Source organism: Nuphar pumila, chromosome 5 (assembly GCF_984573655.1).
Source record: "Nuphar pumila chromosome 5, dmNupPumi1.hap1.1, whole genome shotgun sequence".
NCBI classification, from domain to species: Eukaryota; Viridiplantae; Streptophyta; class Magnoliopsida; order Nymphaeales; family Nymphaeaceae; genus Nuphar; species Nuphar pumila.
This window is the reverse complement of record NC_143253.1, coordinates 109,538,661-109,564,069: the sequence shown is the minus strand read 5'-3', so window position 1 is coordinate 109,564,069 and position 25,409 is coordinate 109,538,661. Positions and strand designations below refer to the sequence as shown.

At 38.6% G+C, this 25,409-nt stretch overlaps 1 protein-coding gene across 2 annotated transcripts in view; it reads left to right on the top strand.

The window, feature by feature from the left end:
• The first annotated feature begins 364 nt into the window (after positions 1-364).
• Positions 365-25,409, top strand: part of LOC149838082 (protein ROS1A-like) — a 39,484-nt gene continuing 14,439 nt past the window's right edge. The window contains exons 1-19 of one of the 2 annotated variants that reach the window (XM_090006358.1): positions 365-481; positions 705-1,618; positions 1,708-4,077; positions 4,979-5,069; positions 5,163-5,859; positions 6,413-7,006; positions 7,880-7,959; positions 8,036-8,120; positions 8,208-8,299; positions 8,401-8,469; positions 8,679-8,715; positions 8,805-8,887; positions 11,343-11,780; positions 11,868-11,904; positions 12,005-12,062; positions 12,155-12,294; positions 12,453-12,518; positions 13,027-13,141; positions 13,251-13,289. In XM_090006358.1, coding sequence (XP_089862484.1) covers positions 1,015-1,618; positions 1,708-4,077; positions 4,979-5,069; positions 5,163-5,859; positions 6,413-7,006; positions 7,880-7,959; positions 8,036-8,120; positions 8,208-8,299; positions 8,401-8,469; positions 8,679-8,715; positions 8,805-8,887; positions 11,343-11,780; positions 11,868-11,904; positions 12,005-12,062; positions 12,155-12,294; positions 12,453-12,518; positions 13,027-13,141; positions 13,251-13,289 — 5,695 coding nt within the window. In that variant the 5' untranslated portion in view covers positions 365-481; positions 705-1,014. The remainder of the gene's footprint in view (positions 482-704; positions 1,619-1,707; positions 4,078-4,978; positions 5,070-5,162; positions 5,860-6,412; positions 7,007-7,879; positions 7,960-8,035; positions 8,121-8,207; positions 8,300-8,400; positions 8,470-8,678; positions 8,716-8,804; positions 8,888-11,342; positions 11,781-11,867; positions 11,905-12,004; positions 12,063-12,154; positions 12,295-12,452; positions 12,519-13,026; positions 13,142-13,250; positions 13,290-25,409) is intronic. The other variant, XR_016431933.1, reaches the window with a different exon arrangement.

Sequence of the window (25,409 nt, the reverse complement as noted above, 5' to 3'; positions counted from 1 at the left end):
GAGGTCTTCCAAGTTCCAACGCCTTGATGTTTAGCTTATAACCGGTACGGTTGGGACTCTGTTTAAGGACGCTCAGTGCACGTGCCAAGTGTCAAGAGAGTTCTGAATGGTCAAGGCAACGCACGGGCTTGGGGTTTCGTCAGGTTTTTAGGTGTCAAAACTCTGAGGATTCTCTCTTCTTTTTTAACGATAATCTTCCCGTTATCAATGCACTAATTAACTTGTAATCGTATTAAATATTTTGTTGAATAGGGTGGTGAAAGTTTAAAGGGGAAAAAACAGAAAGATTACAGCATCTGACGGTAAAAGGACAACTACTGTTCCTCTCTCTCTCTCTCTCTCTCTCTCTCTCTCTCTCTCTCTTTTGTGTTCCCTTTCTCACACAAGGTTGTTGAGGAGGAGAAGACGACTCTGCACGAGTCTCACACCCCACATAGTATGAACCCATCTCAAATTTCTCAGCCTGCATTGTCTCTAAGAGGTATGTACTGTCTTTCTCTCTCTCTGTGTGTTAGCATGGTTTTTCACGTTTTGGCTGTTTGACTAAAAATCACTCCGAGAATTTAGTTGCTTTTTCTATTCCCACCATTTCAAGAGCTGCTGAGCTTAGCTTTTTGAGTTTTGTTTGGGGAAGTGGTTGAGTTTTCGGGCCTTTTTTTGGATCTTAACTTGTGGATCTCTCAATTTTTGGGGGGTTTTGGTAGAGATCTGTTGGTTAGAGAGGGGGATAGTCAACCCTTGGGTGTGATATCTCGCCTTTTATCTCTCCCCTCCTGGATATTTGTTCACATTGGCTACCGGAAAAGGAGGAAAAGAGCATAATGACGGTTTTTGAGAAACCAAGTTGAGAATTTTCAGGTGAGAGGTGTGAAGAACGGTGGGTGGGAAGAAGAAAAAAAGAAATGAAAAAAGATTGTGATTTTGAAGGAGATTGTGCGATTTGAGGATCTGCCAGCAAGATTAGATGCTGGAAAGATCTGAACTTTGGCAACAGACCAGTTCTTCGGTTTGGTGATGGACCTTGGAGGAGGAAGCCTGCCCTTCTTGGAAGAAAATGGGACCAATGGGTTCCCGGCTTTGAATTTACAGGGCATCTGGGTTCCGGCAACGCCCGTGAAGCCTGTTCCGGCAAGGCCGCAGACATCTGAAGGTGATGGCCAATTGTCCTGGCTCAAAAGCCTGGGAATTTCTGCTTCCCTCTACAATCCGGGGGTCTCTCTGCAGAATGCTGGTCCGGCAGAGTCTTCTTATTCAGGATCCTCCGCGATGACAAGTTATCAGGATCAGCTCCTTAATCTTCCGGTGGATGGTGCCAATTGGCAGAGGCAGGTCTACGGAAATGCAGCCGCAGCAGTGTTCAGGGGGGACTCTCATGGAGGCAATGATACCTATAGCTTCAGAGATTCAGGTTCTGTTGTGACACAAATCAGCAGCAATTCCACGCAGCCGTCGTTGCCCGCAACACCCCACCCTCAAAGCAGCAGTGGGTGGCACCGTAGCAATGTCCCGCATTCGTTTCCGGTCATGTCCCGTTTTCTGTGCGACAGTTTGTCGCAGCAGAGATGCTTTCCTGCGACAAATAAGTGGAACAACGGTTACTCATCACAGATAACCCAACGTGAGCATTCAATCCATGAAACCCCTGTTTCTGTTTCCCCTTAATGTCTAGTTTGGTACATACTGAAAATTTGTTTGTTCTTTTTGCAGATGGTTTTCCTGTTCCTTACAAGACTGTGGTATATGGTATCCAATCTCCATCCGAGAGAGCAGCTAATTTGAGCACAAGCAAAGCACTGTGTTCTCCTGTAGCCCCTGTAACACCAGAGAAGACTTTAAGGAAAGAGAGAGTAGTAGACAGCGGAGCAGTTGCACCTGTCTATCTCTGTACACCCGGTGATCTCTTCACAGATGAGAGGCTTCATCAGGAAAGGCAGCAGGATAATGCAATACCATCAAAGATCTCTAATGTTGATAACCAAAACGAACTTGGTGTTAAGCAACAAGGTCTTAAGTGGCCGGTAGATTCTCAGCAGAGCGTCACACATTCACCAGCGGAGGAGAATATTGACACTGGAAAGGTTGATGCTGATGGCATAAACCTGAATAAGACACCACCACAGAAACCCAAGAGAAAGAAGATAAGACCTAAGGTGGTTAGGGAGGGCAAGCCCAAGAGAACTCCAAAGAAAGAGCAAGTGAAGCAGACACCAGATGGAACTCCTGTAGAAAGGAAGAGGCGGATATCTACGGGTAGAAGGAAAAGCAAACCTCCAATTTCCGGTTCAGTAGACACAAGAGAATCTGATTGTTTGCCCCTCAATGCTACTAGGATCGCTTCATGCAAACGGTCGCTGAATTTTGATACTGATGCTGAAGCATGCAATGGCCATGCTTGTGTGCAACCAGAATCTGATAAATTTGGTCCAGTGCATCAACACCCTGTGGAAAGAGAAAAATTGACTGCAGAAAACTCCACAGAACCTATCATATTTGATCTCAATTATTCCTTGAATCACGTATTGGATTCACAACCTGCAATACCTGAGAATCCTTACACGCCTTCTCCGCTAAAGAGAAAAGCCTTGTCGATGGAAAATCCAAAGAACGTTTCTCAAAAGAGAAACAGTATAGAGAATCGAAGTATTAATGAAAAACATCAGGAACTTTTAGCAACCATGGTGTACAATCACATTCCTGCGGGCATGATGGGACCTAATCTTATAGCTGTCTACAATGCCAGTCAGAAGGATGAAAGAATCATGTCAACCACATTGGAGAGCAGTAGCCAAGCACCTGCTACATGCTCTGGTAATGTGGAGACCAATCTACAAGGACCATTAGCTGATGTTGGACCTGAAATTAGCCCAAAGTTTCCCATGGATCCGGTTCAGGCACATCTCTATGCGAGACATACAGGGTCTCTTTTGGAGTTGCTTGAGGAGCACGTGAGGCAGAGTCAATTAAAGAGTAACAGTTACAGAAGACATATATTCCAAGAAAGATTCGGGAACCAGAATATGGAAACGAGTCCTGAGGAACTCCAACCATATGGGTTTTCTACCAGAACTTCCAAAGATGATTGTGCTAGGAGTGTCAATACAAATCATCTCTCAATAGAAACCTGTCATGAGGCATTGCTCTCACAGTCTGGTAGTACAGGGGGAAAGCAAATAGTAACAGAACCGAATGAATGCATACATCATGAATTCCCTTTGCTAGAGAGCGAGAAACAGCACAATTATGCAAAACAGAGCTATCCCGGGGAAAAATGCTTTGGCATTCACAATGTGCTAGAATGCAAGGATATGCTTGTCTATAAAGAAGGAAAGAGAAAACGAGGTCCAAAGAAAGCACCAAATCGCATTCCTCATCTTAGCACTCTTTTCTCTTCTGGTCATAGCCCAATGCCAGGTTGTACACAAGAAAACAATGGCTACAGACCTCAAGCCTGCCAGGAAGCCCTGCTTGCAGACAGGCTTGCCCAAAAATCAACTACGAAGCGTACAAGAAAACGGATTTCTCGTGCCATGCAGTCTGCACCTTCCACTACTCTGGATGAACATGAAACTTGCATTTATCAGGGTCAAGGTTCCCAAGCAGTATCAAGCAGTAATCTTGTAAGGAAACCAGGGAGTCTGGCAATACCAGCTATGGACTCCATTCATGACTGTCATAGCAGCAGCAATTTGCAAGAAAATTTGCCCCCCAAGCCCCCATCACGAGCTGTATCAATTACGCATCCTACAGATGAAATAATTCAGAGGCTGAGATGCCTAGACATCAGCAAAAAAGATGATTGCACAACAGCAACAGTTCAGAATGCAATAGTGCCTTATGTTGGAGATGGAATGATGGTCCCTTATGCTGGAACTTTTGAACCTCTGAAGAAGCGGCGCCCACGACCAAAAGTGGACCTGGATGAAGAAACAAACAAGGTATGGAAGCTTCTGATGGGAAATGGAACCAGTGAGGGAATAGATGGAACAGATGCCAATAAAGAGAAGTGGTGGGAAGAGGAAAGAAGAGTATTTCGTGGAAGAGTAGATTCATTTATAGCTCGAATGCACCTCATACAAGGTACTCAACGATTGTGCTCCTTTATTGCTAATTGTCGGTAGATGGTAATGCATAACCATGCACAGGAACTCTCTCTCTCTCTCTCTCTCTCTCTCTCTCTCTCTCTCTCTCTCTCTCTCTCTCTCTCTCTCACGCACACACACACACACACACACACACACAAAGTGACCTTTTATGTGCTAATCTTCTAGAAGAAACACCCCCCAAACATTCAAACTAACAACTGGACTTGACTGAACTATAGTATCTTGATCATCCATTCACATTAAACAAACTTCAGCTCCTCAGCATGCATCTTCCACATATTCCTTTAAATCTGCCTACTGAGACATTCATGTTTCCAGCAGTCCCTTTGCAGTGGTGCAATACTTAAGAGCAGGCTATTCAGTTCTTGAAGCAAACAACCAGAGATATTTAGCTTTAGCTCCTACAGAAAGTGAAAAAGATAATAAACTAGCAGAAAAGTTCAGTAACAGATGCCAATGTTAACAAGCTCCAGTGATTTCATCAAATTTAATTGGTTATAACATAGATCACAATGTGCAATTTGCATACCAATGCTCTTAACTGGCTGGATATCCACATAAATACTAGAATTTACCTACAGACAAACTTGTACACAAGCTAACTTCCACAAATAAAAACTCCAAAAGCTGAAAATCAAAATAGAATTAGTGCTTCTGGCACCATTCCAAAGCCAGGTTAACATATAGGACCCTGCCTTGGGACTAGCACAGAATCATTGCAGTTTATCATCCTATCATTGAAAATCAAATTTATAATATATATATATATATATATTTATATATATATATATATATATATATATATATCTTTAGACCAGAAGCTTCATAACTTTTGCATACATTGCGACTATAAAGATGATTATATGCTTTTGCAGGTGACAGGCGTTTCTCCCAGTGGAAAGGATCTGTAGTGGACTCAGTTGTTGGTGTGTTTCTTACACAGAATGTTTCAGACCATCTCTCAAGGTGTATTGGCTACTTTAAGATCATCTCCTGGAAGCCCATAGCATGGCAAGTGAAAATAAATGCTAATCCTTAATATTCTCAATGTTTTTGCAGTTCTGCCTTCATGGCTCTTGCAGCACATTTTGCCCTGAAGGAAAAGAGAGAGTGTGCAACTCCTAGCAGGAATGAAATCGTGACATCTGCTCAGGCACAAGACTTCTTCACTAGAAATTTGCATGAAACAGTTACCTGCTTGGATAAATCACCCTCTAGAGACAATCCTGAGCGTGATTGCATTTCCTTGAAGATTCAAGATTCTGAACATGAAGAATCAATTCTTCTGGATATGAATAACAGAACTGAATCTTGTGGAAGTAATGCAGCAGGCACAAAAGAAAACCACACAAAGGTCATAAATTCTATTGATAGCAAAACACTTCAAGACTCATCTGGCAGCATCAAGTACTTCCCATCCAGTGCTGAGAGTGAGGGAAGATCAGCAGAATATGAAGATGGGAATTTGCTATCCTTTTCTGTAATTTCCTCTCAAAATTCAACTGACTCTACTATCCAGGCTACTGACCAAATTGCATCAAGTCCAGAATCCACCCCTTTGGTAGAGGAACTTATCAACAAAGGTGAACAAGATTCTTTTCAGCAGCTATCATTCTCAGAGCTTTTGTGCATGGCAGGATCACCGATTTTCAAAGATTTATATGCAACCGGGTGCCTTAACTTGTCACATGAACATAAAGTTGGAAAAGCATCTGACATGCTGCTACATGAAAACTTCAGAACCAACCTGGATAATGTAAGTAGGAATACTTCATGCTTGCATTCAATTCTTTTCCATCATACACAACACAAGCACTAGAATTCATACCCGTGAAAGTTTCTGGGAGGTACCGAGTGTAATCAGACTCTTTACACTGGAATTAAGCCAGAGTGCTCTTAGATAATGGTAGGGGAAATTAAGGGGCGTTTGAATACCAGTCTGATCTGATGTGGGACCCAAGGCAGATCAGAAGGCCTTGCAAATGAGAGATCTCAAACAGTGGTTTTGAGATCCTCCTAACAGCCCAAAATACAAGAATCTCCATCCCGATGGGGAGGGGTCAGGCCAGAGATCTGTGCATCTAAGATTCCCTCAGAACTCAGATTCTAGGCTATCAAACACACCCTAAGTATTCCTTGAATTTGATTGCTTCTGAAATCCCAGAGGGTACTATGCTTGACCATGAGAGAAAAGAAAAAAGTCGCAAAAAGGGATGTGTACAGAGCCTACAGTTCCACTGGCACAACTAATTCCATTAAAACACGAACGCAACATAAGTTGTAACTGAAAACCAACTAAATCCTTGCAGGGCTCAAGAGCAGGGCCTTCAGTTGAACTATGCAATAGCATCATCACAAACGGTATCACCAAGAGTTCATCAGCAGAAGCAACATCCTACGTCACAACATTGTGCACTCTCAGTTTCCCAGACGAAGCCAGAGCAACAGATTTGCCAGTTAAAAGTCATCAAACTTTCAAGCCAAGTAAACCCAGGGAGCTATGGGAAGCAAATTGCATGGTGGAACAAGCTGGTAAACATTCACCCAGTAAATCAAAAGAGAGGGCCAATGTGGATTCCTTAGAGCACACAGTACCAGTGGATAACCAGAAACCAATGGAAAACCAGTTGGAAGTGAGTTCAAAAGACAAAACTGCCGGAAATGGAAACATATCAAGCAGAAAGATTTTCAAGTCAAACAAAGGGAAAGGTGACACACTTAATAGAAAGGAGAAATGGGATCCCTTGAGGAGGCAGGTGCTGAAGGAATTTGGCACTCAAGGAAGAAGTCCCGATAAAAATGATTCACTGGACTGGGAAGCAGTGAGGCGTGCAGATGTTAATGAAATAGCACAAACAATCAAAGAACGAGGAATGAACAACATGCTAGCTGCACGAATACAGGTACCCTTTAGAACACCAACTTTTCAGCGATTCGAGATTTAGTGTTTCATTTTTCCGTTAAGCTTAAGCTGTGAAAGAGCCTTTTATGGTTTTTGAGTTGATAGACAGCTTTAACCATCCTCTGTATGAGACCCAGTAGCTTTGAAATCAACCAATGCTTGTAGTTTGCCGACATCCATGTAGACTAATGGATTGGAATAAATGAAATTGCTAAAAATAATGAAAAAGAAAACAGAAATAGATAAACTTTTCTTTAGCTAAAGCTAGGTGTTCTCTTGAAAATACTCATTATAGGCCTAGAAAGGATACGCTACCCTAGGTGATGACACAGCAGGAACCATCTAGACTCCACATTGACAAAAGGAGTACATGCACCCAAATCAAGCACCAAGGCCAAAAGCTACACATCAGAATAACTATCATCAATGCTCATAGCACCTACATTGATCGGCTTCGTCTTTTGCTATTTGGCAATGTTTTACAGCCAACTCCCTAACTGATACGAGCCATCTTGCATCCAAGCTTGGGACCTGCATAGAAGTCTCTTGCACGAGGTGTTTGCATGACAAATTCAGTTTCAATCTGAAAAAACATGGTATTGTTACAAGGCATAGATCAAACATACATAAAGCATCACAATGAGCATCCATCAGTGCAACCAAATGATCTTGAATCAGATGCAAAGATGTTATGCTGGAACTGACATTATACCCAAATGATGACCGTCTTCCAGGCATTAAGGAGTATAACCTCCAATAACATAGTACACATTTTCTTCAGAATCTTGAATTGGTTAACAAAAAAATGGAAAAATCACCTCCTTATGGAAAAAGCTTCTGCATCATTGACTAGCTACAATGGTTACCCGTGCAGGAATTCCTTGACAGACTGGTTGAAGATCATGAGAGCATAGACCTGGAGTGGCTAAGACTTGCTCCTCCTGACAAGGCAAAGTAAGAAAGTAAATATAATTCACCCCTTACCCCTCATGTACCAGAGCATAATTCTGTTCCTTATCCTCACATGCAGGGATTTCTTGTTGAGCATAAATGGATTGGGACTCAAAAGTGTTGAGTGTGTACGCTTATTGACGCTTCACCAACTTGCATTTCCTGTAAAACACAATCCACATACCTTAATTAATTGCGACAGCATACCAAATAAAATAGGTCCTACAATCTAATTTGTTCTCTTTGACAAGGTTGATACAAATGTTGGTCGGATATGTGTTCGACTTGGGTGGGTACCACTGCAGCCACTACCAGAGTCCCTTCAACTGCATCTACTGGAACTGTAAGAACTTTTTGTCTTCACATAATCCTGACAATGGAACCTTCTTAAAGTATAAATTTGGCCACTTGGATAATCTTTTGTTTTACTTTCACATGTGCAAGGTACCCGGTGCAGGAAACCATTCAGAAATATCTTTGGCCAAGGCTGTGCAAACTTGACCAACGGACATTGTAATTGCAGAACATAACTGCTAGTCATACATGTTTGTAATGTCTAAATAGAATTAGTAGCATATGGCTCCCAGAAAAAGCAAATTGTGTTCACTATTTCCTGGATTTCAAACTGCTACTTTGTTTCAACTTTCATATATGCCAGTTTTTCCTTTTTTTAAAGAATTCATATATGCCAGTTGCTCTCTAATTTTCATATACTAATGCAGGTATGAACTCCATTATCAGCTAATAACCTTCGGGAAGGTATGGTTGTGTAATCATCAAGTATGCATTTTCATGCAAATAGATCTATAAATCACTGCTTGATAAAGTGACTGTGACTGCTGGTGCAGGTCTTCTGTACAAAGAGCAGACCAAACTGTAATGCGTGCCCTATGCGAGGAGAGTGCAAACATTTTGCAAGTGCATTTGCAAGGTTAGTGAGTGTGTTGTACCCTCACCCGCAACACACCTCATCGTGTAAAAAACAAATTCAAACTATTCTACACTTACACGCATCTCTGATCAGTGCACCAATATTAGTTGCATGGGTCAAAATACTCAAGTATAGCAAAATGTATTCCTTCAAGTACAAGAAATAACTGATAGATTCACCATCAAAAATATAACAAACAGCAATAGACCGTGCACAGTACAATAATTAAAGTGTAAAAGCCATTACATGGCATCATTCTTTTAACAGGAAAATGATGCATATGATGGGCAGTTGGAGAAACAACTTGCAAATTTGCAGCACTAAAGAATTTAGTCATGTTTGAAGTGTGCAACACAACTATAGTGAACCACCATCAGACATAATAGAACACAACCAATTTGCCATGCGCCACAGAAATCTGGGAGTTTAAAGATTAAAAGTTTATTAGATGTAGAACAGTTGGTCACGACAAGCAAAAATTCATTAATTTTGCTAGTTTAAGTCCCAAACTATGTCACACGGACTCTTCTAACAGGGCACACCCGCACCCAGGCGGGTGCGACCCTTGGACACAATTTCCTTTGTGTTAGGTGAAGTCTACCACACTGATGTCCATTTCTATCCAAAAGTAGATTCAGTTAAACCCTAATCAAGTCTATTTTTATCTATATTATATATAAAAATACATAAATGCACACACATACACGTAGTGTTAACTTAAATCTGTTAAAAATTATATATATATACCCTCCCCGCACCCAAGTTTTTTTAAAGTACCGCATCGCCGCACCCGTACCCGCATCCGCACCCGCACCTATGTGACATAGGTCCAAAACCATTTCATCAGCTTGCAAAAAGTACTAGACTCTTTTAGCCTTACTCAAGATCTGGTTCTCCATTTCAACAGTTTATCTGATTTTTCATATCAATCCCAATTTTGAGGTAAACAAGGTCTGAAACTGCAAAATAGACCATTTTTTATTTGACAAAAGCAAATGCATACAAAAATCTCCTGGTTTTGCCAATAGAGTAAGTTTTTCAATGTATGTTTTTACACAGTCAATTGTACATACAATCTAGTAGAACACGTTTTTTTTTTCAAATAGTTTGTCCACATGTAAGCAAGTTTCTCAAGGGCTTCACAAATCAATGGCCTACAATATCTCAAAATTTCATGACTCAAAAAAACATATTTTTACATAAAAAAAAAATATGATAAAGGTGTGATTCCTAGCAAATAAACCATGTTGAACACATCTATGAGGTCAGATTGCTTAGATACAACTTGCACCTATGATTTTTCAACTAGATTGTACAGACAGTAAACAGTAGACTGCATATATGTATATATATCATTACCATTTGGAACTCAAAACTTCAATTTCCCAAATTAAATCCTCGGCCTTTCATCGAAAAAAAAATAAATCCTTGCTCTGAGTTATCTGGGATAGGATTAGCAAACTCTAGCAAATAAAGCAAAACACAAAGCTTATACTAAAGTTTACAAGGACCTAAAGCTGCCTGCTGCGTCTTTACTCCAATGGTCAACAGAACATGCTTTGGAATCGACTGGAATTAATGCCTTGATGGTGTGTTAACAGAATCTACTATACCATATTAAAAGTACAAATAAATAAGCTAGGCTTATTGTACATAGGTATTCTGCAATTAAGCTCATTATAAAATGATACCTCCCAACACACCCAACCAAAAAAAAAAGGTGCCTACACATTCTCAGTGTTGGGGGGATGGCAGGGTTGGACTTTCTTTGATGCAGTTGAACTATATTTTTGGGGGGGGATAATCGAGGAAAACCGCCTCACTCATTCACAAGCTGGTGCAAAAACCTGAGTTCCCCCCTTTGCCCACCAGGGAGTACACCCAGCTTCAGCTTTGCAGCAAGGGATGCACACCCTTGAATTGCTACTCTTAACGAGGGTAACTGCATTTCCAAGGGCCGCCAAAAACTAGAGCATAGGGTGTGGACCCCATGGGTGTTCTACCGGTAGTGCGATAAGCCTTTTGGTTTTTGGATTTGCACCTTGAATCTGAAAGGAAAAAGGTTCCAACGAGGAACTGATATCTTTCCCAGCCCTGTCTCCCTAGGTTTGTCCCACTAATTGATCGGGTTCATCTTCACTTGGAGTCTTCCTATTGGCTGGTACATGTTGACTAGAAAGTTTTGAGGTTGGTGGCTTTTGAACTCGAGACGTCCCTTCAACTTGGTGATGTTCTTGTGATGCAGCTTAACATTTGAAAACTTGTCAGGAGCAAAATAACTTGATGTATACATAAACTGTAGACATTAGCAGCACCTTGGTGTTCTCTTTTTTTTTCAAAGTATTTAAGCATTCAACACTCACCTTACAGTATTCCATTTTAGTACTTGTAGCCTTACTTTCTGGATGACATTTAGTAGATAAATCAATGATGTTAACAGCACAATATGTTGCAGTGCAAGGCTTTCTCTCCCAGCCCCGGAGGAGAAAAGTTTAGTAAGTTTATCTGTACCTATCATGGCTGAGCAAGAACAGAGAAAGGCTGTCATCCCTGCATTACCTCCACCAATTGAATGCCCACCAACACAAAAACATTCAAGCATCAATACCTGTGAACCAATCATTGAAGAACCAGCAACACCAGAGCCTGAATATGTTGAAAGCTCCGAAAGCGCGATTGAGGACTTTAATTATGACGATCCTGATGAGATTCCCACAATCAAACTCAACCTTGCTGAGCTTACATTGAATATAAAAAATTATATGCAAGACAAGAACATGGATCTACAAGACTCGGATATGTCAAAGGCCTTGGTTGCTTTGACACCTGGGGCTGCTTCAATCCCAACACCCAAGCTGAAAAATGTGAGCAGGCTGCGAACAGAGCACCAAGTGTAAGTTAGACCCATTGTTGAATAGATGTAATGGCATCTTTCTCCACATGCTTTGCATTACATCAATCCTATTCTCTTCTGCTGCAGCTACGAACTTCCAGATGATCACCCTCTTCTCCATGGGGTGAGCTAAATCTCCCTGAATATAACATTTGGCTCTTATTTTGTTCCTTTACATCTTCAAATTTCTGGCTTAATTCATCAAAATGCTCATAAAAATGCAGTTGGATAAACGAGAACCAGATGACCCATGCTTCTATCTTCTTGCTATATGGACTCCAGGTGATCAAACAATGACCATTGATACTTACCTATAATTCACATGGCCATTTTATCATCATAGGCTAATGCTTATCTATTATAACACATATCAGGTGAGACTGCAGAATCCATTGAAGCACCGACGGCATGCTGTGATTTCCAATCTTCAGATGGACTGTGTGATAAGCAGACATGCTTTTCATGCAATGCTATTCGTGAGACGAATTCTCAAATAGTCAGAGGCACACTACTGGTGGGTAACAGCTAATACTGGAAATGATAAACATCCACTTCTAGGTCTCTTTTGTGCATGTGTACTGATACTATGGACAAGTAATTACGGTTTGCTGTTAAAAACCGTAATGCTATACTTTTTGTCTAACATACTGGCAACAAATGTTGAATGTACAGATTCCTTGTAGAACTGCTATGAGAGGAAGTTTTCCACTCAATGGTACTTACTTCCAAGTAAATGAGGTAAAATCCCATCCACCTTCAAAAGTAAATCCCTGACAAACATAATTAGATAGCATGATGATCATCAGGACCTAAGAAAGCTCATACTTGTTAAAGTGATAATCATTGTTCATGAGACTTGAAAAAAAAAAATAGATGAGCACACACATAAAGAGGCCCCATAGCAGACATGCTAGAGAAGACTGATCTGTAGAGCTGCTAATGGAGCCAACATCACAAAATATGAAAATGACTTTGCCTTTGGTTTGCAATTTTTTGATTGATTGATGTTCAACAACAGAAAAGAGCATAATATGCTGTCACCTCAACATTTTGTACAGAAGGATGAAGCATGTCTGGATGTCTGTGTGCACAGGTTTAGGAGTGTGCATCTCTATGGTGCTGTGTGTGTGTGTGTGCAGCTAGTTTTGCCTTTTGAACAGATTTTCTACATTCTCTCAACCAATTTTTTCATGTATTGGAAGCCACATCAACAGACTTGACAAAATTGAAATTCTCCCTCATACAGGTATTTGCGGATCATGAATCTAGTTTAAACCCCATTGCTGTACCAAGAAAACTGATATGGAATCTACCAAGGAGGACAGTTTATTTTGGAACATCAGTTACAACAATTTTTAGAGGTAAAAGTCATGGAAATAAATATTGGCATGTTTTCTACACAAGGCTAACCTTTTGATTATTCTCTGTGATAATAATCTAACATCTGTTAAACATGGATATCTTGGCAAGGTCTGACAACCGAGGGAATTCAATACTGCTTCTGGAGAGGTATGATATTTTTTCCTGCTTATTGGTGGAAGCATAAATGTTATAGCATTCATGCAAACGCTCACCATTAAATAGCAGTGATCTTCAGTAACCAGTCACGATGCCACAATGCATAGCTATCTTAATAAAATAAGACAACACACAAGGGGGGGGGGGGGGGGAACGATTTTTAAATGCAATTTCATGCATCTAGTAAGCATCATTAATTCGTGTTACATCTACAAGATGTCAAAACTCAAAACCATGGACTCTTCATAAAGTTCAAGCACAATCTAGCTTAGAGGAGTATAAGATATCGGTTATGCATGTCCACATATATTTTTAATGAAAGAAAAGAACATCGCAAAACGGGAAAAAAGCCAAAAACAATTTCACGGGTCTATTAGGTATCATTAGTTTATGCTATATTACAAGATGTCAGAACTCAACCATGAACTCTTCGTGTAATTCAAACCATAGTCACAAATATCAGTATCGGCTATATCTCGGTGAGGTTATTTCTCACGGTATTATAGGTTTGGTGATAAATCTCGGGAAAATCTCGGGGATTAAAATATATAAAAAATAACAAAAATAAGAAAATATCATGTTTAGACAAAACTACATAAATAATAAAAGAAATAAGTAAAAAACGTAAAAGAAAGAAGAAAAACATATTTAAAATGTAAAAAATAAATAAAAACAGCAAAACTAATTGATAATATCACGAGAATATTGTGATATTCTCGTGATAACATCATGGTATTATCAAATTGGCGATATTTTACCTATATTACTGTTTGCTGAATTTACAACGATAATATCATGATACTTTGAAAATATCGCCGATATATGTGGCTGTTGTTCAAGCACAATGACAGAATAGTTTTCTCAACTTAACCCGTTAAGTCCTAATTAGTAATTAGGGATGGGCAGTGGGCCAACCCAGCCGGGCTAAGTTTTTTTGGACTGACTGGTGCATTGACAGGTATGTTTAATGTTAAAACCCTGGCCCAGGCTCTACCCAAGGAGACTAGGTCATGGGCAGTAAATGGGCTTGCCTTGTTTTTTGGAAGGGAAAAACACAAGCGGCCCTACCCATGCCTATTTTTGACCGGATCGAATGACCCATTGATGGGCAACAAAGGCCTAAGCCTGGTCCGAGCAATGTTGTAACTCAAAAGGCTGGGCCATGAGAGGCCTGTGGGCAGCCCAGCTTTATGCACACCCTTAGTCCCAGTAGTCCTAGTAGCTGGTTCAAAAGGTTATAATTGTCAATGACGTTTTGTAAATCAGACCCTACAAATGCAATCGCTATAGTTCATTTAGTGAAAATATGATTTTTTTGTCTTAACAGTAAATATATCCAAAAACCACTCAGTATCGCTCCATCATAAAAAAAATCATGTTTTTCCAACTAATAATTCAATTCAAAGCATATTTATATAATAGACAAGGTACAATAAACATATTACATGTTCAGATTAAATAAAAAACACCTGAAACGATAACCTTTTCAACTATATATATATATATATATATATATATATATAGAGAGAGAGAGAGAGAGACGGGTGTATCGTCGAACACCCATCTCGTTTGACATAAGTCGGATGCTGTTTGTGCCAATTTTTTTGCGGTGACGAGGTCTTTAGTGGCGGTTGTGACCGCCACTAAAGACCATTTTTCTGCCAGCATCTTTAGCAGCGGTCAAAGACCACCGCTAAATGTATTTTTAGAATACACTTGGACACAAGGTGCGTCCGATTTTCGTCCAACGAAAGGGGTTCGACGTTATCCCCTTTCGTGTGTGTGTGTGTATATATATAGGGCCAATAGATTATGTTAATTAGAAATAAGTAAACCGGATAATTAACCAAGATTTTCATGATTTTTTGTTTTTCATTTCTTAAATTTCATTGTACAAATAGGATCTACATGCTCTTGGTATAATGAAGTAGAAAGAGAGAAATGCATGCACAAATCCGCTATGGGATGGTGCACTTAAGCCACTAAAGGATAGAACCAACACTCGAGCTCAGAAGCCTGAAGCCACTAATGGGCATAACACAAAAACATAAAAAATATGATTTTATTATGTTATAAATGTAAAAATGTCTACGAAGAGACAATACACATACAAGCATTAATACTTCACAAAAGATTTGCACAAATGCACTCAAACCACACTTGAACAAATACGCACAAAGGCATAAAATAATGCAAACATGCAGAAATGCATGTAACAATATATTGAATGAAAAAAAGGAGCTTGAGTCACTCAAAGCCTTAATAGAAATTACAAGGGGGAACACCCCTATATATACACCTCAAAAGGGAGCCACCTTGGGGGCTCCCAAAGGAGCGGTTGGGAGCCCCAACGGTCACAATTGTGACCGTTGGGGGTGTTAAAATATTATGTCTCTTTTAACTGTAAACTGAAATACCCATCAGGGGTATTTCAGTCCTTTTACTCAATAGGTGTCGGTCACCCTAATGGGCTAACATTTTTACTTTTTCTTTTTTTATTTACTTTTGCCTTTGCACCTTTTTCTTTTTACACTTTTTTTCTTTTTGACTGCTGTGAAAGGGACAGCTCCATATAGCTGTTGGAGCTGCCCCAACAGTCACAAATGTGACCGTTGGGTGCAGCTCCAACAGTCATATGACTGTTGGAGCTGCACCCTGTGGCTTCTTTTTGCATTATAAATAGGCCTTAGTGGCCCTTGTAAACTCATCCTTTTTTGTGAGTGCATATGCAATAACAATGCTTTTGTAAAGCCCCTCTTGGGAACTTATGAATTGAAGTTCATTTTGTTTCATGCTTTTGTGGATGTGTATCCGTGCATTTGTGCACTTGTGAGTGTTCTCCTTTGTGCCTTTGTGCACTCTTTGTATTTCTTGTATTGTGGTGTTACACACAATCTCTTTTTGTAGAGATTTTCACATGGTATCAAAGCAAGGTTGTTTGAAGAAAGAAATTGGTGTGATTCTTCTCAATATCAAGTGCCTCGGAAAACGTGCCTTCAACTTTTTGGTGATTGGAGTGGAGACTCTTCTTCATTCAATATTTTAGAAGATTACTACGACAAGAAAGATTTAAAATCTTATTGTGGTACGTATTCTTTTCTTTCTTCTTTCCTCTCTAATGGGTGAGAAAGACTCCCATTTTTCTCTTGGTTTCAAGCTAAATGGCTCAAATTATCACGTGTGGGCCGGAAATATGGAAGCTCACATCAAAGGGAAAGGGCTTTGGGGTTACATTCAAGGCTCGATTCCAGAACCAGAGCCTAAAATTACTTTGGTTAAAGAAGGGGAAATCAAAATCCTTGAGGGAGATGAAAGAACTAATGCTTTTGAGGAATATAGTAGGAAACATGAGGAATGGGAAATGAAGAATTTCAAGATCTTGTCTTGGATTTTCTCTTCCGTTGAGACAAGGATTAATGCCAACATTATAAAGTTTAAAAAGGCTTCTCAAGCCTAGGAGTATCTTGAGAAGATGTATACTTCTAGGGACTTGTCCGATAAGTATTATCTTCAAAAGAGAGCATTAACTCTTGTTCAAGGTGATATGTCTATAAGAGAGTATTTTATGGAACTCTCTTCAATTTGGGATGAGCTTGCCATGCTTGAACCCAAGTGGAGTGGAGAAGCTATAGAGCTTCGTCATAAGCAATTAGAAGAAGACCGATTCTTCAATTTTTTGAATGGGCTAAGGCCCGAGTTTGAGCAAATAAGATCTTCTCTCCTATCCTCTTTTACCTCTTCCTCTCTTGAAGATGTCTTAACTAAATTAAGTGGAAAGGAAACCCGTATGGGCATTAGCAAGCAAAATCCTAGTGTGCTTGCAATGTCCACAAATCAAGAAGAATATGATGGTGTTAATGTCGTTTCTAGACCCGGTAACAATTTAAGAACATATAGACCTCCTCATTTTAAGAATCAAAATCAAGGTAATCAAGGAGGAAGAAGAGATTATAGCAAAATCTCGTGTCACTTTTGCAAAGAATCGGGTCATATCAAACCGGTTTGCCCAAAATGGAAGAAACTTCTAGCAATGGAAACTACATCTCAACCATCCAAAGAGGAATCTTCAAAAGAAGCTCTATCTCTCAATCAAATTGTAGAGGCTCTTCAACCTCTTCTAAAGGAAGCTATTTTCGGTGCCGCCGTATCCACCTCTTCTCCTCCAGGTAAAACTTCTTGGCTCTTAGATTTGGGTGCATCCTTTCATATGACCTCAAACATTTCATCTCTTTCCGAGTATTCTAAAAATGTGTCACCTTCTTTTGTTTCGACCGCGGATGGTACTTCTCTCGAAATTAAAGGAATTGGAAATTTTAAAACCCAAAACTTCTTTATTCCAAAAATTAGACTTATACCAAAATTAAATTTAAACTTGCTTTTTGTTTCTCAACTCACGGACCTTGGGTGTAACATTCAATTCTCATCTAATAAATGTTTAATACAGGATCACCGGTCCGGGAGATTGATTGGGGAAGGCTCTAGGAATGGAGACTTGTATTATTTGGACTTTCTTCAAATTCCTAAAAACACCTTTTGTAATGTAGCCCAACATAAAGACATAAATGTTTGGCACAAGAGACTTGGTCATCCCAACATTACCAAGTTATCCTATCTACATTTTGTTAAAAAAATTTGTAAAAATACTTTCTCTTGTAATGATTGTATTCTTGGAAAAATGAGAAGTATACCTTTTAAACCAAGAACTATGTTTAGTACTAAACCTTTTAAAATTATTCACTCAGATGTTTGGGGACCGGCACCTGTCATATCCAAAGGTGGTTTTGCTTACTATGTGATTTTTGTGGATGATTTTTCACGATATTGTTGGATATATTTTCTCAAACATAAGCATGAAGTTTTTTCATGTTTTAAAACATATCATATGATGATCAAAAATCAATTTAATAGTAATTTAAAGATATTTAGGACCGATTCTGGAGGTGAATATCTCTCTAATGAGTTTAAGAAATATCTTGAGGATTGTGGCATTGTCCATCAAAGATCGTGTCCTAAGACCCCACAACAAAATGGTTTGGCCGAAAGAAAGCATAGGCATATCATTGAAACCATTAGAACCCTTCTCATTTCCCAAAATATTCCTAAAAATTTTTGGGCCGAAGCGGCTCTTGCTTCTGTCTATCTTATCAACCGACTTTCATCCAAAAATTTAGATAAAATTTCTGCCTTTGAGATTCTATATGAAAAAGAACCTGATTATAATAGGTTGAGAGTTTTTGGTTGTAAGTGCTTTGTTCTTACCGATAAAAATGATAAACTCTCACCAAAAGTCATTCCTTGTGCTTTCCTTGGCTATTCGGAAACTCAAAAAGGATTTTGATGTTATGACTCTAAGAATGATAAATTATATGTTTCAAGGAATGTAACTTTTTTGGAAAATGATAGTGGTTTTGAAAAAAATGAATCTCATTTAGAAAATGTCGATTACTCCTTTCATTTTGACCTTTTATCTAAGGATGATGATATCTCTAGTGATGATGAATCAACATATAATAGTGAAAATGAAATGGTTGTGATCAACAATAACTTTAACCCTTCTACCCCTCAAGAAGAAAATGTATCTAGAGAACCCATCACTTATTCTCATAGAGATAGAAGCACCTTTAGGAGTGCTAATGAACTATATAGTGAACTTAGTGAGACTATTTCCACTCATGATTCTCATCCTAGGAGAACTGAAAGAACTAGAAGGACTCCCTCTAGATTCGTATCTTTTGATTCTTTCTCTCCTAAATATCGAGCTTGTTTGAGTGTCATTCACTCTTATTTTGAACCAAAAATTTTTGGAGAAGCCAAACAATGTACTGAATGGAGAGAAGCCATGGAGAGTGAACTCAAAGCTCTTAAGAAAGCTAACACTTGGGAATTTCAATCTCTTCCCAATGGCAAGAAAACCATAGGATGTCGATGGGTGTTCAAGGTCAAGACTAAGAGTGATGGTTCTCTTGAAAGGTATAAGGCTCGTCTTGTAGCTAAAGGGTACAGTCAAGAATATGGGATTGACTATGAAGAGACATTTGCTCCAGTAGCTCGTATGGTTACTGTCAGATGTCTTATCACCATTGCTTCAATTCGAAAATGGAATATTTACCAAATGGATGTCAAAAATGCATTTTTAAATGGAGATCTTAATGAAGAAGTTTACATGGATGCTCCACCTGGTATGGAAATCCCTAAAAATAAAGTTCTTCGTCTTCGTAAAGCTCTTTATGGACTGAAACAAGCACCCAAGGCTTGGCACGATAGGTTTAACAATGTACAACAACAACAACAACTACGCCTTCATCCCAAAACAATTGGGGTCAGCGATATGAACCAAAAAAGAAATTCATTTTGGGTCTTCCACATGAATCCTTTTCCTCCAATCATTTCTATCCAACGCCATGTCCTCGGTGAGGTTCAAAGCATTCATATCCTTTCCTATCATCTCCATCCAAGTCTTCCTAGGCCTACCCCAACCTCTTTTAACTAATATATTTTCCCATTTCTCCAACCTTCTAACTGGAGCATCATTAGGCCTTCGCCGAATATGTCCAAACCACCGTAAACGATTCTCTCGCATCTTATTTTCAATGGGTGCAACACCTACCTTCTTACGTATCTCTTCGTTCTGAATCTTATCTTTTATTGTATTTCCACACATCCATCTAAGCATCCGCATCTCAGCTACACTCATTTTTTGAATATGATGTCTCTTGGCAGCCCAACATTCCGTACCATATAGTAAAGCAGGTCTAATAGTCGTCCTATAAAACTTTCCCTTCAACCGCAATGGCATTCTACGATCGCACAGCACTCCAGTAGCACTTTTCCATTTCATCCACAATGGCATTCTACGATAGGTTTAACAATGTAATGACTGAAAATGGTTTCACTTCATGCTATACTGACACTGCATTGTTTGTTAAGAAATCTGATGTCGGGATTGTTATATTATTGTTATATGTTGATGATATGTTAATAACAGGTGATGATATCAAAGGAATCAAGAGCATTAAATCTATTTTGACTTCAAGATTTGAAATGTCAGACTTAAGATTTCTGATATATTTTTGGGGAATTGAAGTTTCCTATTCTCAGAGAGGCTATTTTTTGTCTCAAACTAAACTTGCTTGTGAGATTCTTGATAGATCAGGAATCACAGATGACAAGGTCTGCGAAACTCCTGAAATAGTAGGTTCAAAGATGAAGATTGATGATGGGATTCTCCTAAAAGATCCCACACCTTACCGGCAACTGGTTGGATCCCTAACGTATCTCAGCATTACCAGGCCTGATATTTCTCATGCAGTACATGTTACTAGTCAATTTCAACATGCACCTACTACAGTCCATATGAGCGCCATCCTTCGCATCATCAGATACATAAAGGGTACAGTAAACAAGGGAGTATTTCTATCTTCTACGTCTGAATTAAGTTTAATTGCTTATACTGACTCTGATTGGGGAGGTGACACAAATAACCGTCACTCCACCACTGGTTTCTGTATTTTTTTAGGTGAATCATTAATCTCTTGGATATGCAAGAAGCAGCAAAAAGTATCGCTTTCATCCACCGAAGTTGAGTATAGAGCCATGGCATCTACTACCATGGAGATTGTTTGGATTCGCAACTTGTTGGAAGATATGAATATTCAAGTTCAAGGGCCCACAAAATTATGTTGTGATAATAAAAGTGCAATCTACATTGCCAAAAATCACACATTTCATGAGTGCACGAAGCATATCGAGATGGACTGTCACTATGTTCGTGAAGAATATTTAAGAAAAACCATTGACCTTCCTTATGTTACATCAGAATATCAACTGCAGACTTCTTCACCAAGGCGTTGTGTTCTCCAAGATTTAACTTCCTTCTTGGCAAACTTTCGGTCGTGACACCCTAAGTTTGAGGGGGAGTGTTAAAATATTATGTCTCTTTTAACTGTAAACTGAAATATCCATCAGGGGTATTTCAGTCCTTTTACTCAATATGTGTCAGGCACCCTAATGGGCTAATATTTTTACTTTTTCTTTTTTTATTTACTTTTGCCTTTTACACCTTTTTCTTTTTACACTTTTTCTTTTTGACTGTTGTGAAAGGGACAACTCCATATAGCTGTTGGAGCTGCCCCAACAGTCACAACCGTTGGGTGCAGCTCCAACAGTCATATTGAGCTGCACCCTGTGGCTTCTTTTTGCATTATAAATAGGCCTTAGTGGCCCTTGTAAACTCATCCTTTTTTGTGAGTGCATATGCAATAACAATGCTTTTGTAAAGCCCCTTTTGGGAACTTATGAATTGAAGTTCATTTTGTTTCATGCTTTTGTGCATGTGTATCCGTGCATTTGTGCACTTGTGAGTGTTCTCCTTTGTGCCTTTGTGCACTCTTTGTATTTCTTGTATTGTGGTGTTACACAATCTCTTTTTGTAGAGATTTTCATAGGGGGCTCCCCAACGACTCTTTTGGGGAGCCTCCCAATGTGGCACGAAAACCACAAAAGAAAATAAAGAAAGGAAAATAAAAAAAAGATAAAAAATAAAAAAGAATTACAATCATATTCTTAAGTGGAATATTGCATAAAATGGGAAATTACAGAAATACCCTTTTTAGGTATTATGGCTAAAATAAATAAATAAATAAATATATATATATATATATTAGCATATATATATATATAAAGATACATATATATATACTAATATATACGTACATAAGGATTGCATTTTTAACACCCCCCCCCCTCAAACTTACGGTGTGAGAACCACAAGTTTGCCCAAAAGAAAATGAAAACGAGGGGAGCAAAGCGCCTACGCTAGTTGATACTCTGATGTCACATATAGTAGATCGATGATTCTTTTTAAATATTTTTTCCGAACATAGTGGCAGTCCATCTCTATGTGCTTCGTGCGCTCATGAAAGGTATAATTTTTGGCAATGTATATCGCACTCTTATTGTCTAAACATAACTTTGTCGGTTCCAGAATATGAACTCTCATATCTTCTAGCAGACGCCGAATCCATATTATTTTCATGGTTGTGGATGATATGGCTCTATATTCAGCTTCGGTGGAGGACAAAGAGACATTCTGTTGCTTCTTACACCTCCAAGAGACCAGCAATTCACCTAAAAAGATACATAAACCAGTGGTGGAATGACGATTATTAGGGTCACCTCTTCAATCAGAGTCAGTATACGCAATTAAATTTAATTCAGAGGATGAAGAAAGAAATACTCCCTTATTTGATGTTCCCTTTATATATCGGATGATTCGAAGGATTGCACTCATGTGAACCGATGTAGGAGCATGTTGGAATTGACTTGCAATGTGAACTGCATGAGATATATCAAGTCTTGTGATGCTAAGATACATCAATGACCCAACCAGCTGTCTGTAAGGAGTAGGATTATCCAAAATAATCACATCATCGATCCTCATCTTGGATCCAACAACTTCGGGTGTTTCACAAATTTTGTCATCAATAATGCTTGACCTGTCAATTATCTCATAAGCAAACTTAGTTTGTGATAAAAAATATCTTCTATGAGCGAAAGCAGCTTCAATGCCTAGAAAGTATGTCAGAAAACCTAAGTCTGACATTTCAAAATTTTCAATTAGCACAGACTTAATTTTTTTAATTCCCTTGATATCATCACATGTAATTAACATATCATCAACATATAGCAGCAAGATTATAATTCTTGCATTAGATTTCTTTACAAATAAAGCAGTGTCAGTATAGCATGAGACAAATCTATTTTCTATCATTAAGTTGTTAAATCGGTCATACCAAGCTTTGGGAGCTTGTTTTAGACGATAAAGAGCTTTTCGTAAATAGAGAACTTTACCATTAGGACAATCCATTCCAGGAGGAGCAGTCATATAAACTTCTCCATTTAAATCTCCATTTAAGAAAGCATTTTTAATGTCCATTTGATAAATGTTTCGTTTTTTAATTAAGGCGATGGTAATAAGACATCTAAATGTAACCATTCGAGCAACTGGAGCAAACGTTTCATCATAGTCTACCCCATATTCTTGTCATATCCTTTAGCAACTAGACGCGCCTTATATCTTTCAAGAGTTCCATCACTTTTGGTCTTGACTTTAAAAACCCACCTACCTCCTATACTTTTCTTTCCTTTAGGAAGATCCTGAAATTCTCATGTTCTAGCTTTCCTAAGAGCTCTTAGTTCATTTTTCATGGCTTCTACCCATTCATTCATCTTTTTGGCTTGTTCAAAATTTTTGGGCTCAACGTATGAGTGTATGGCACTAAGGCAAGCTATGTGTTTGGGAGAAAATGAGTCATATGATATGAATCTAGAAGGAGGTCTCCTATCTCTTTCAATTCTTTGAGAACTTTCACCCAAAGTAAATGTTTCACTAGGCTCACTATATTTTTCTATAGCACTTTTGAAACTGCTTTGGTCTCTATGTCTGTATACAACAAGTTCCTTAGAAGATCTATCATTAGCCTCATGATAGATAAAAGGCTGAGGAGGATTGACATTCTCTTCTACTTCATTTTCACTTGGTGTGGATTCCCCATCACTGATGTCATCATCCTTTGACAAAAGATCAAATAAAAAAGAATAATCCATATTTTCCTCATGAGATTCAGATTTTTCAAACCCACTAACATTTTTTAGAAAACTTACATTTCTAGACAATATAACTTATCATTCTTGATATCGTAGCACTGAAATCCTTTTTGAGTCTCGGAATACCCAAGGAAGGCACATAGAATGACTTTAGGAAAAAGTTTATCATTTTTATCTATCAAAATAAAACATTTGCACCCAAAAACCCTTAACCTACTATAATCAGGATCTTTTTTATACAAAATTTCAAATGGTGAAATTTTACCTAAGTTTTTGGATGGAAGACGGTTGATAAGATAGAAGGATGCAAGGGCAGCTTCGGACCAAAATCTTTTTGGGATGTTTTGGAAAATGAGCAGGGTTCTTGTTGTCTCAATAATGTGTCTATGTTTCCTTTCGGCCAATCTATTTTGTTGGGTGTTTTGGGACAGGATTTTTGATGAATTATCTCATATTTCTCAAGATAACTTTTAAAATTATTTGAAACATATTCTCCCCAAGAATTTGTTCAAAGAATTTTTAAATGTTCGTCAAATTGATTCTTAATCATCATATGATAAGATTTAAATGTTGCAAAAACCTCGTGTTTATATTTGAGGAAATATAGCCAAGTAAATCTAGAGAAATCATCCACAAATATCACATAATAGGAGAACCCTCATTTTGAAATAATGGGTGTTGGTTCCCAAACATCTAAATGAATAAGTTTAAAAGGTTTTGTAGTAAACATGGATCTTTGATAATATGGCAAACTTCTCATTTTTTCAAGTGTGCAATCATTACAAACAAATTTTTTTTTACATAAGTGTTTGGCAAACGGAAGATACAAAATTTTTTTGACATTGGGTTGGCCAAGTCTTTTGTGCCATACATTAATGTCTTTGTGATGCAGCACATTACAAAAGGAATCTTTTGGAATTTGAAGAAAGTCCACATAGTAAAGATCCCCTTTTCTAGAGTCTTCCCCAATCAATTTCTCGGATCGACAATCCTGTATCCAACATTTATCAGATGAGCATTTTATATCACATCCATAGTGATGAATTCTTTAAAAAATCGGATAAAGAACATATGTTGAGGGACATATGAAAAGAAGCACCCGAATCTAAGAGCCTAGAGGTCTTACCAGGAGAAGAGTAGGTAGATGTAGCAGCTCCAGAAACAGCTCCCTTAAGAAGTGGTTGAAGCGCCTCCATGATCTGATGTAAAGAAAGAGCTTCATTCGATGAAGTCACATTTTCTTTCTTTTGAGATGTGGTGGCCATGGCAAGCAACTTCTTCCATTTTGGGCAAACAAGTTTGATGTGTCGGGGTTCCTTACAAAAATGGCACACAATTTTGTTGTAGTCCTTTCTTCCTCCTTGATCCTTGATTTTGATTTTTGAAGTGAAGAGGCTTACAAGTTCGAACATTGTTCCTCGGTCTTGAAACAGCATTAACGGCATCACTTTCTTCATTAGTTGAAGTTGCAAGAACACTCAGATTGTTTTTGCAACTATTCATACG